General features: G+C 45.4%; 1 protein-coding gene across 9 annotated transcripts in view; it reads right to left on the reverse strand.

Moving 5' to 3' along the window:
- LOC309400793 (catenin beta-1-like) overlaps positions 1-12462 on the reverse strand; it is an 89750-nt gene that overhangs the window by 13748 nt on the left and 63540 nt on the right. For all 9 annotated transcript variants that reach the window (XM_081969469.1, XM_081969470.1, XM_081969465.1 and 6 more), the window contains 5 exons: positions 9707-9934; positions 9375-9628; positions 8978-9216; positions 8325-8526; positions 736-880 (listed from right to left, as the gene is read on the reverse strand). In XM_081969469.1, coding sequence (XP_081825595.1) covers positions 736-880; positions 8325-8526; positions 8978-9216; positions 9375-9628; positions 9707-9934 — 1068 coding nt within the window. The remainder of the gene's footprint in view (positions 1-735; positions 881-8324; positions 8527-8977; positions 9217-9374; positions 9629-9706; positions 9935-12462) is intronic.

Genomic DNA, 12462 nt, shown 5'->3' on the forward strand with positions numbered 1-12462 from the left:
TAATTATTGCTCCCACAGTTGTTTTGTTCACACCAAGCTGCTTGCCTATTGCAGATTCAGTCTTCCCAGCCTGGTGCAAGTCTACAATTTTGTTTCTGGTGTCCTTCAACAGCTCTTTGGTCTTCACCATACTGGAGTTTGGAGTGTGACTGTTTGAGGTTGTGTGTCTTTTATACTGATAACAAGTTCAAACAGGTGCCATTGATACAGGTAATGAGTGCAGGACAGAGGAGGCTCTTAAAGAAGAAGGTACAGGTCTGTGAGAGCCAGAAATCTTGCTTTTTTGTAGGTGACCAAATACTTATTTTCCACCATAATTTGCAAATAAATTCTTTCCAAATCAGCCAATGTGATTGATTGGGGTTTTTTTTAACATTTTGTCTCTCATAGTTGAGGTCTACCTATGATGCCAATTACAGGCCTCTCTCATCTTTTTAAGTGGGAGAACTTGCACAATTGGTGGCTGACTAAATACTTTTTTGCCCCACTGTAAGCATTTTAACAGCCCTTACTAACATTTCCACTTTTGCCATCAATAGTTTTTGGTTTACCTAGCTTTCAACACTTTTGTCAAAAATAATACCTCTTGTTATTGATGCATTCCACCCAGTTTAGAACATCTTATATAGATGTTCACTGTACTACCTGCCCCCCACCCCAAAGGAAATTTAAGTATTTTTGGCCTGAATGCAAAACAGAAGCAGTCCTTGATTCCATAAAAAATGAAGCACTTACCAGCTTCAACAATTGCTGGTTTGTTACTAGAGCAGACTGATAGCACTTTCAGCACTCTACTTGTGGTCCACAATAATTTCTCATAGGTATAAGTCCTCATTATGTTTACTAGAGCCTGGGGTCCACCACTTGCCAAAATAATTAGCTGCCAAACAAAAAAGTAATAATTAGAGTGACAATAGGCTAATCAGGATAGTTTCTAAAGATGGAATTGTAATCTCTTCAGTCTGACACTATTGTGTCATGCTGTCAGCTCATTTGTACATACAAAAGTAGAAAACCACATTTTCTCCTGGAATGTCAGAAGAGTAGTATATAAGGAGGCCACCTAAGGGTTGACAATGGAGCTCCCCAGGTTTATGGTCCAGGGGGACTTCAATCTGCCATAACTGGATTTGTCCTCGAAGCAGCCTGGGAGCTCATGGCCACCATGGGCCTATTCCAGATCATCTCCGTCCCAATACACACTGGATAGGACGTTCATGTCAGAGTAATGGCAACGTGATCTGGTGGTGGATCTGTCGTTATCCCCACTGTCATGGTCAGATCACACCCTGGTGCCCTCAAGATTCTCTCTTTTTTTTATAAAGTTTTTTTTCCAAAACAGACACAACACATAAAATCTTCCTTCTTTACATACTGTAGAAAGTGTATCAGTTGGTTACAAAAGGCTTTCGTGCATCTCTTCCACAGTCATCAACCATAATTCATATTAACTCAAGTATTTTAACTCAGATATTTATACATGTTACCATCATTATACCTCCATTTTCATTTGACTATAATTGTTTAAACATCCTTCATCATAAAATATACCAAGATTTAATACATAACCACATACTGGCATTTCATTTACTATTTCTAAAATCCTCCAATGACACTAAATCCTTATGTCCTATTCTAGCTAAACATCCATAATATTTAATAACAAAGTTTTCTGTCCTTCTTTCCAAATCACTGTTTACAATTTACATCCCATTTCCTTGTGTTGTACACATACATACATACATACATACATACATACATACATACATATATATATATATATATATATATATTATCATCATTATCCCTCCTTTATTTGACTATATCCTGCATCATATCATTTTCCCCCTAATAATCAAGACTTAACTGAATCAAACTTAATTCTTTTTTTTAATTAACCTTTATATATAATCCAAAAGGTTTTCTAATCTTCATTTCATGGGTACCATTCAATATTCATATCGTTATTACTTATTATAGCACTACACATTGTATACATTATTATCATTATCAATTATTTATTTAACTATATCTATTATCACTAAATTTTGCTAAGTTTAGCTAGTTTTAAATTATACTCTTCCATCTATCAACCTGTATCTTTCCAGTAGCAAAACAGTCTCATATCTTCTGCCATTTGTGGTGTCAGTCCTCTAATCATCTCCTTAATCAACTTTGTATGATACGTCTTTGTAAGACGTCTTAATCAACTTTGTATGATACGTCTTTGTACGTCTTAGCAACTCTTTGCTTATAGAATCTCTCATGTAATTTCGATTCCCTTCTTCTGTTTCCTTAATCAGCTTATCTTTGATTGTCAGTAGTATTATCAATGATTTTGCCAATAAGATTTCTCTCTTTAAATCCATAAATTCTTTTGTTTTCCCTTCTTCTGTATCTTGCCATCTGGGGTAGATTTCCCCTCCATTTAATTCCTCTTTCAGTATTCCACTCTTTCCCTTTTCAGAGACAAACCAATCGCCATAAATATCAGCAATTTTAATTTCTTTATATTCATTTTCCTCTTCGATTTTTAGGATTTTAACCATCATTTTTTCCATTTGATTAGGATCTTCAACTTCTTCATCAAATTTTGCTGTTAGTTGCACTAAAACTTCCAACTTCTTCTCTATCCTCTCACGTGTATCTGATAATTTCTGTATTTTTGAGAGTATCTTTTGCAGACTTAAAACTTCTTTCTGCTGTTTAAATTGTGCCATTATCTCCAGCTAACAATCACTGCTATTCTAGCTTAGAAGGTTTTAACAGAATTAAGCATCACAATAACATTTCACCTTTACTTCAAAGGAACATATGTGTGCTTTTCTTTTTATCACTCTCTATAAACAAACTGTGAGTTTGTTGGAGTGCCAAGACAGGATAATCAGTAAAAAGTGTTTCGTTTTCCAATACACAAACTTCTATCCTCTGAGTAGCAGTGTTACAATGAATTTCTTTGTTTCTTTTTGTATCTTTTTTGTATATCAAGTAAAAAAAAAGTCCGATTCTTAAATGAGTTAGAAACACACCCACAGTAATGAAAGAGAAGTTTAGTCCATAGATTAGAGTAGTAAAAGAAAAAAAAATAGAGAACTTAATCCATTCGTTTTAAAAGGCTTGCATAAATTCCATCCATGAAGATAACATTTAAAAAGTAAGATAACCCACTGTCCAAAACCTGTCCAAAACCAGTCCAAATTTAATTCCGCTGCTTATTTCTTCTGTTCTCCAATTTAAATTAACATTAAGGTTTTTTTTTATAGGCAGTCACTTTTAAAACAGTAAAAATTCCTCACCAGCTGGAAACAGTTTCTCTTTCCATATCCTTCCATTTTGGAGCCGCCCCGACTTCATCAGCCAAATGGCTGGATTTTTTGTCACCGGCTTGAAGAACTTCTCTTGGATCAATCAGGGACTTTGCGATGTCCCTGAAATCAGCAAGATGTATTCTTCCTGTTCACCGTCTCTGCAGGACGGTTTAGGTCCATTTGAACCACCCAGTGGCAAATGTATCGACTGTGATCTCAAGAGCATTGAGATCGCACGTCATGTTGTCGCGTCTTCGGCTCCTCCCCCCTGTCATGGTCAGATCACACCCTGGTGCCCTCAAGATTCTCTTATGCCTCCCCCTCTTCCACAGGGAGGCCGGGCCCATTAGACTGGTCTGCCCCCAGTGACTGATAGACCCATATGGGTTCCAGAGAGAAGTGGGGACTTTGCTGCATGGTCCTGCCGATGCTCTGGTTACATCCTAGAACCTAAGGGTGGCCGAGGATTTGGACAGGATGCCTGTATGGCCTCTCTTGACCCATTGCTCACAATACTCCCCATGGTTCACGGAAAAGCTGCGGGTTCTGAAAAGGGCAGACACACCTAGAGAAGCAGTGGAGGAAAATGGGGGATGAATATGATTGAACACGACTTAGAGCCACAATTAAAGCCTACCTCATGGCAGAAAGAGCAGCAAAACACCATTATTTCTTTGCTCTTATTGTGTTTGCAGAAAATCACCTGATGGCTTTGTTCAAGCTCAGGTGATCACCTTAAGGGCCATGCAGAGGAATTTGTAGATCACCCAATAGACAAAGTTGCTTGGCTTCATTCCCAGTTAGAACCCATGTGTGGTGCAGGTCCATTAGAGATACCTAGGGAAAGGTGTTACCCAGTTATCTGGGAACAGTTCAAGCCTGTTAGACATGATGAAGTGGACAGGGTCCTTGATGCTGTCACAGTGAAACCACATCAATTAATTCGCTGTCCCTTCTTGCTGGTGACAGCTTTTAGGATGGTGACTATCAGGTGGGTTCAGGCAGTGATAAATTTTCACTGGAGGAGGTTCATCCCCTTCTCAAAAAAACATCTCAGGCTCTGTTATGGGACAGAAACCACATTGGTTGCACTTCTTGATCTCTAGCAAGAACAGAATGGGGGTGGTACATCTGTTCTTGCTCTCCTTGACCTCTCAGTGACCTTCAATACCATTAACCATGGTATCCTTTTGGACCAGCTGTGGGATTTGGAGCTGTGTGGCACAGTCTTGCACTGGTTTGGCTCCTTGGAATGAGAGGTCGAGTCCACAGCCGCTCCTTTGTGCTGTGCTCTCTCCATTGCTTTTTAACATCTGCATGAAGCCACTGGGTGAGATCATCCGCCACCACAGGATGAGGTACCACCAATATGCTGATGATACTCTAGTTCACATCTCCATCCCCAGAGACCCAAGTGATGCTGTTGCTGCCCTCTTGTGATGTCTGGAGGCTGTGGGGGTCTGTGTTGGGAGTATACTCCTAGTGTTGGGTAGGCAACATATATCTATATACAATAACAAATGGTCGTTGTTGCTTTAAATGGGTGAATGTACTTATCACCTGTAATTAACTTTACAATAAGAGGGAGTCAGGAGAGCTCACTCTCTCTCTCTGCTTGTCCTATGCTTGATAACTACTTGCTGGCTTGATGACTGGAACGTGAACTGCGACTGTAAGCAATTGTTTGTTCTTTGAATTGTGTTTGGACATAAATCTACTATCACTGCTTGTGATGCAATTATTAGTAGTAAAGCTACTTGTTTTTTACTAGCAGTGTCTGAAACTCCACTCGTGTGTTTTTTCTACTAGCAACGTTCTTTCTCACTAGCTGTACATTCCGCTGCGCTATTTTCTGCCTCCCAACGGAGATACCCCTAACAGTCTAGATGGGGACAACAGGCTTCGGCTGAACCCTGGTAAGACCGAGTGGCTTTGGGTGCATGAGGCTTTGGGATCCATGACTTTAACATCTTTCGTTCTGGATGGGGTTGCATTGCCCCAGACAAATCTTGTGCGCAACTTGGGGCTCTCCTGAACTTGTGACTCCTGCTTGAAGAGCAGGTGGCAGTCATGGCTAGGAGAGCCTTTGCACAACTTTGTGTTGTGTGCCAGTTGCATCCTTTCCTGGATTGCAAGTTTCTGTGCTCAGTCACTCAAGCCCTGTTCATCTCATGCTTGGACTACTGCAATGTGCTCTATATGGGGCTACCCTTGAAGAGTATCTGGAAGCTACTCAGTGGACCAGACGAGCCGCCAACAGCGAGTCTTGAGAGACCATTCTGGGAGGAGTTTGACTCTGTTGCCCCCGAGGATTTGGACAGGTTGCGTGGACGGCTGCGACCCACCACATGTTTAATGGACCCGTGCCCCTCCTGGCTGGTACTGGCAGCCTGGGAGGTGACACGAGGCTGGCTCCTGGGCCTGGTGAACGCCTCATTGGGTGAGGGATACTTACCAACCGCCTTGAAAGAGGCGGTGGTGAGACCCTTGCTCAAGAGACCTTCGCTCGACCCAATGGAGCTACCTAATTATCGTCCAGTCTCCAACCTCCCCTTCTTGGCGAAGGTTGTTGAGAATGTGGTGGCGCAGCAATTTCCACGACACCTAGACGAATCCGACTATCTAGACCCACGCCAGTCCGGCTTCCGACCCGGGCACAGCACTGAGACAGCCTTGGTCGCGTTGGTTGATGATCTCTGGAGGGCCAGAGATAGGGGTTGTTCCTCTATCCTGGTCCTATTAGACCTCTCGGCGGCTTTTGATACCATCGACCATGGTATCCTATTGCGCCGGTTGGAGGGGATGGGAGTCGGAGGCACCGTTTTGCGGTGGTTCGGCTCCTACCTCTCCGACCGGAAGCAATGTGTGTTGACAGGGGGGCAGAGGTCGTCCCTGAGGCCACTCACTTGTGGGGTGCCACAGGGGTCGGTCCTCTCGCCTCTCCTGTTCAACGCATATGTGAAGCCGCTGGGTGAGATCATCCGTGGTTTTGGGGTTGAGTACCACCTGTACGCTGATGATACTCAGCTGTACATTTCAACCCCAAACCACCCCAACGAGGCTGTCGAAGTGATGTCCCGGTGTTTGGAAGCCGTCGGGGTCTGGATGGGGGACAACAGACTCAAACTCAACCCCTCCAAGACCGAGTGGCTGTGGGTACCGGCACCTCGGTTCAGCCAGCTGACTCCATCGCTGGCCATAGGGGGCGAACAACTGTCCCCCGTGGAGCGGGCGCGCAATTTGGGCGTCCTCCTCGATGCCCGGCTGTCAATGGAGGACCATGTGGCAGCCGTGGCAAGGGGGGCGTTCCACCAGGTCCGCCTGGTGCGCCAATTGCGCCCCCTACTGGACCGGAGTGCCCTGCGCACGGTCACTCATGCGCTGGTGACGTCTCGCCTGGACTACTGCAATGCCCTCTACATGGGGCTTCCCTTGGGACGCATCCGGAGACTGCAGCTAGTTCAGAACGCAGCCGCGCGGGTTATTATGGGAAGTACACGTTACTCCCACGTAACACCTCTCCTGCGCGAGCTGCACTGGCTACCTGTGGCCTTTCGGGTGCGTTTCAAGGTATTGATCACCATCTTTAAAGCGCTCCATGGCATAGGACCTAGTTATCTGCAGGATCGCATCCTACCACACACGTCCCTGCGACCTATCCGCTCACACAGGGAGGGGCTCCTCCTGGTGCCGTCTGCTAGGCAATGCCAGCGGGCGACACCTAGGAGTAGATCCTTCTCTGTGATGGGCCCAACCCTCTGGAATGACCTCCCCCCAGACATTCGAACTACCACCGACCTCCGTTCCTTCCGGCAAAAGTTAAAGACTCACCTATTTCAATCAGCTGGCCTGGCACTTTCTTAGTTTTACCTCCCGGGGATTTATTTTATTTTAATTGGGTTTGGGGTTTTAATTGGGATGTTTTTAGGATTAGAATATATTTATTTCTTAGTACAGCCTATCTCCCCCTCCAAATGTATCTTAAATGTATTTTATTATTATGACTGATTTTATTTGTATTGACTGTACACCGCCCCGAGTCCCTTTCTGGGAGAGGGGGCGGTCTAAAAATCTAAGAAATAAATAAATAAATAAATAAATAAATAAATAAATAAATAAATAAATAAGCTACAGCTGGTGTAGAATGCAGCTGCAAGGACAATTCTTGAGGCCCCTAAGGTGGCCCATGTTACATCACTGTTCCGTGAGTTTCACTGGTTGACAGTTTTCTTCCAGGTCCAATTCAAGGTATTGGTTATCACCTTCATGGCATGGGTCCAGGTTATCTGAGGAAACATGTCACCCCAATGGGATTGACCCACCCCACTTGTGCCAGCTGAAGGGGCATGGTGCAAATACTTTTGGTCAAGGGATTTAGCTGGCGAGATCCAAGAGAAGAGCTTTTTCTGCCGTGGCTCCCACCCTCTGGAGCATCACCCCCCCCCCCCCCCAGTGAGATCTGCACTCACCTTTTTGGCCTTCTGAAAGGGTCTGAAGACCTGACTCTGCCAACTGGTCTGGGGCCCCAAAAGGGGGCATGTCATTCTGGAGGTGGTTAATAAGACCCCACCTTCTTCCTGTGCACATCTTGCTCCCTTCCTCTCCATCTTTGTCAATTTTAATTCAAATTTAATGTATCTATTCTTTTAATGTTTTATACTGGTGTTTTTATAATTGATTGTGAGCCGCCTACAGTCACCTTGGCAAGATGGGCAGCATAATATGAAGTTAGACCATGGCCAAACTCCCAATATTGAGAATACCGATGACAATAACTCTTCATAACAATGATTTTCTAATCCTACCTAGTATACTGTGTATGAACCTGGGATTATCTGCATGTGAAACATGTGTTTTACTACTGACCTACCAACCCTCAAGGACTATTCCAGAGTCCAAATAATATACACAAAAGCAGAAAATGAGGTTAGCTTACTAACATTTTACATGTGTCCCACTAAGGTTAATTGCCCAACTTAATATTTGTTCACTGCATAATAGGATTTCAAGCATTACCTTGCTTTCTTGATTACCATATGCAAGAATCTGAAGACAATCTGTTGTAATGGCCAGAAACTTAACATTTGTCTTGTTGAGTAAGGCAACCATTTTTTGTAGACCTCCAGCTAGACGGACAGCCATTTTGGCACCTTCCTGATGCAACAGAAGATTGTGCAGAGTAGTAATAGCATAGAAAAGTACAGAATCCACTGGAGAACTATAAAGAAAAGCTCAAATTAATAAATATCCTGTCCAAGACCAACAAATACTACATATTTTATTTTTCACATTTTAGAACTGCCCATCTCTCACACAAAGGGACTCTGGGCAGTGTACAATAAAATAAGAAGCATATAAAATTCAAGAGATGCAAGTGATGTTAAAAGTTAGTTCAAAGGTGGGGAGAGGGTTTTCAGGGTGCTAACCAGCCTCATGGCTGTGCCCCAAGCAAGGCCGCAAAGCCATGTTTTCACCCCTTTCCGGAAGGTCAGAAGAGTGGGGGCCTGCCACACCTCTGGGGAGAGAGAGTTCCATAGGGCGGGGGCAATGACAAGGAAGGCTCTCTTCCTGGACCCTGGCAGTCAAATTCTTTGGCTGACAGGGTCCGCAACATACCTTCTTGCCTGACCAGGTGGGACATAGATACATCAAATCATTTATTTACATACCCAAGCATTTTAACCAGAGCAGGAATACCTCCTGACTTGAAGATTGCCAGCAAGCCTTCACGATGATGAGACAGGTTATGTAGTGTACCTGCAGTACAACGGGCTGTTTCTACATCATCTGTATTCTGCATAGTACGCACAATGGCAGAAACCATTTGAGGAGAACGCATGATAGCATGACGAGAGGCTTCTTTTTTGGACAACTGATGGACCATAATTGATGCCTTGTTCACCACAACCTAATTAATGCATTGAAATTCAACATTTTCAAAATCCAAAACTGAGACCACTAAGTGAGATGGTTATAAATACACACATTTTTATGTGATCAGGAGACTCTCAAACTTATGCCTCTTAAAGATCACAGTAAATGTAAGCTGAATTAGCATGCACATACCTGGTCCTCATCATTTAACAATTTGGTCAATTCTGGGATGGCACGAGTTGCAAGCTCTGCATCATCTTGGTAGTTTATCAAATTAACCACAGCATGTTTTAACATCTGGGAAGGTTCAGCAAGTCGTTGTACATTTGTTGGATGAACAGCCTCAAACTGTGTTGATGGGATTTGCATGCCTTCATCCAATGTTTCAGGGAACATGGCAGCACGCACTCTCTGTGCTCGGGTCATAGCATATTGTCCCTCAATATCTGGAATAGAAGTAAGCACTTTTTCATCTAACTGATATACAGTTGGAGTGATTAATACAATCACAGAATTCTACTTACCAGCAACCTGTTCCTGAGTGAAAGACTGAGAGAATCCCTGTTCCCATTCGTATAGAACGTGGGTGGTATCCACTTCTTCCTCTTCTGGGGTTCCCTTGCCACTCAGAGAGGGAGCTGTTGTTGTGGCACCAGAGTGGATACCGGAATCCAGGTATGACTGTTGCTGCCAGTGACTGACAGCTGCTTTTCTATCGGACTCAATTGCCATATCCAACTCCATTAAATCAGCTGTTGGCAATAGAGAGGTTAAAAAGAAGCTTGCTAAGATAACAGACAATATTTGGCAAAATTTTATTAGAGTTTTAATTTTGACACATGTTGCATGCTAGATATATAAATTTTATTTTACGATCTAGTGAAAAGGGTCTTCTGTGGCTTAACAGAAGAGTAACATATTGCCTTAAAAAACTTTTGTGATAATTTATGGAATTTCTTTTCAGGGTACAGAAGAGGGATACACTGCACTAAGTTTTTTGAGGTGATGGCTAAAGGGATGAAAACAAAGTCAATAAATGGGGGACGTAGGCTAGTGGAATACATTATGCTGTGAATTGTACAGGGGAGGAGGAGGTGATCAACATCAGTCTTTACCCTGTTTGCCCCATCCAGATATTATTTTGTTCAAAATAAGAAACACAAGAATTCCTGTTCTCTAGCTGATGGCGCAGGATGGTCCAGAGATGGGTTGTTCAATCCTTATTTGCCCGAGAGACTGTGTTATAGTTGAAGCCACACCTCCAGCTCCCCCCTGCTTGGCTCCAATTCTGACTCAGTCTTGCCCGAAAAGAGACATGTTTTTCACTGCTCGTGAGTTCATTTTGGTTTGTTATTTTATTTTGTTAGTTGCAGTGTTTTTCTGATGAATTTTTGGTGTTGCCTGCTTAAGCTGGGTGCCTGACTTGGCTCTCAAGTCGTTGTTTCCACCCTGGTTTCAATTGCGAGGTGGCTTGGGCCATGTGCCATATCAGGAGGCTTCCCGGACGACTGGGGAGCGCTGCTCGCTGCGCTGGCTATTTTGGGCGCTTGTGGTGTTTTCATGGCTCCGCAGTTGTGCCGTTCGAGCATTGTGGACTGTGGCTGGTCCCTGCGATTGCCGCTGGTTATCAGGAGCATAGGCAGGATTGCGGCATCGCAGCTGGTGTGGGGACGTGTCGGGAAGAGCGTCGGCACCTCCACGTGGCAGCGAGTGAGTGCGGTGAGCTGGAGGCACTATTGGCGCAGGCTACTGGAGAGGCAGCGCTGTGCGGCGTGGCCGGGTGTCTTGGGGCTGTCTGCTTGCCGGGCCCTTCGTCAACAGAGAGCTGCCTTGCCACATGAGTATGGGGCCCTGGGGGCGGCCATCTTGGTGGAATTCCTTGGACGGCCTTATTGGTGAGGTCCTCTTGGGGTGGCCATATTGGTTGTGGCCACATGGCGACGGTCATTTTGTTTGTGGCCATGAGGTGGTGGCCATTTTGGTTGCTATTGTGAGTCACGAGGGCGGTGGCCATTTTGTTTCCCACTCCCTGCACACGAGGCTTATTGTTGCTGCCGGATCCTGCTTGTGTGGTCGCACGTTCGGAGGGCGGCTGCGGGGCCTTGTTTCCCTTTCGTAGGAAAATTTGCCTAGCGTGTGTGAGTTGGTGGAGGGTGCAGCAATGGCCGATTCCCCCGGTGAAGATACCTCTCGGATGGCTTCTGTCTCCACCAAGAAGAGCTCTAGGAAGAGGAAGGCTTTCTCAGCTGAGCCCCCAGCCTTGGCGAAGCATGGGCCCACCAAGCAAGGGGGCAAGGAGGATTGGAGCACTGAGAAGCACAGACACGAGGGTGGAGAGAAGGCCTCTCTGTCCAGCGTGAGGTCTCCTCCATTATTGAGGGCGGCTCCACTCTCCCACTCTCCTTACCCCCCCAGGCTCTCGGAGTCTCCGAGGGCTAGCTCTATTTCACCCCCTCTCTCGGAGGTGGGGGACGAGGAACATGCTGGTCATCCTTTTGCATGCTTAGAACATGTTCCAAGACCAGTTCAGAAACAAAGACTGGCACCCAGACCTGGCCCCAGCCAGGTAAATTCGATGATTTGCCTGATAACATTCAATCTCTTATTCATCGAGCCGTAGTCCATGGTATAGGTCTTCAGGGGCGTTCCTCAGACCAGGCAGATGCAGAGCTGATGGAGGCCAGATGCAAATGCTTCCAGGAGCTGGTCGCTCATTCGGACAGGGCGCAGAGAGAGGTGTCACCCTCATTGAGGAGCGAGGTTTCGGTCCAGGAGGATGAGGAGCAGAAGGAGACGGAGCTTTCTGATGATGAAGGTTTGGCGCCTGATGTTCCCGCCTTTGTGGGTTTGTTTCCTTCCAGTTTGTTTCGTTCCTTGCTGTTCAAGGCCAGGATCACTGCGGCTGTTGAGATGGAGGCTGACAAGCAGGAGGAGGAGATGGCGGTCGAGGCTTCGACGTCAAAGAAGGCCCCGAGGAAACAGGGTTTCTTTGTGGAGCCTGCGGCAAGGAATGTCAGTTGGTCCTACCTGAACTGCATGTCTCGAGGGTGGTGTGGGAGCAGTCACTGAATGGGTATTGTTACAGCCCAATTGCCTGGAGACATGGGGGGGGGGAATCATTGGGCCTGAGTAGCCCAAGTGTCCAGGACACCTTGAAGAACCCGCTTCCCGAAGGATGCCTCGGCCGAGGCATACGAATCTAGCTGGTAGTGCCTGATGAAGGGTGAAGGAGAGTACCAGGCGGCCGCCCTGCAGATGTCCTCGATGGGGGCCTGGGTGG

Source organism: Natrix helvetica (assembly GCF_964273705.1).
Source record: "Natrix helvetica genome assembly, chromosome: W".
In the NCBI taxonomy this organism is placed as follows: Eukaryota; Metazoa; Chordata; class Lepidosauria; order Squamata; family Natricidae; genus Natrix; species Natrix helvetica.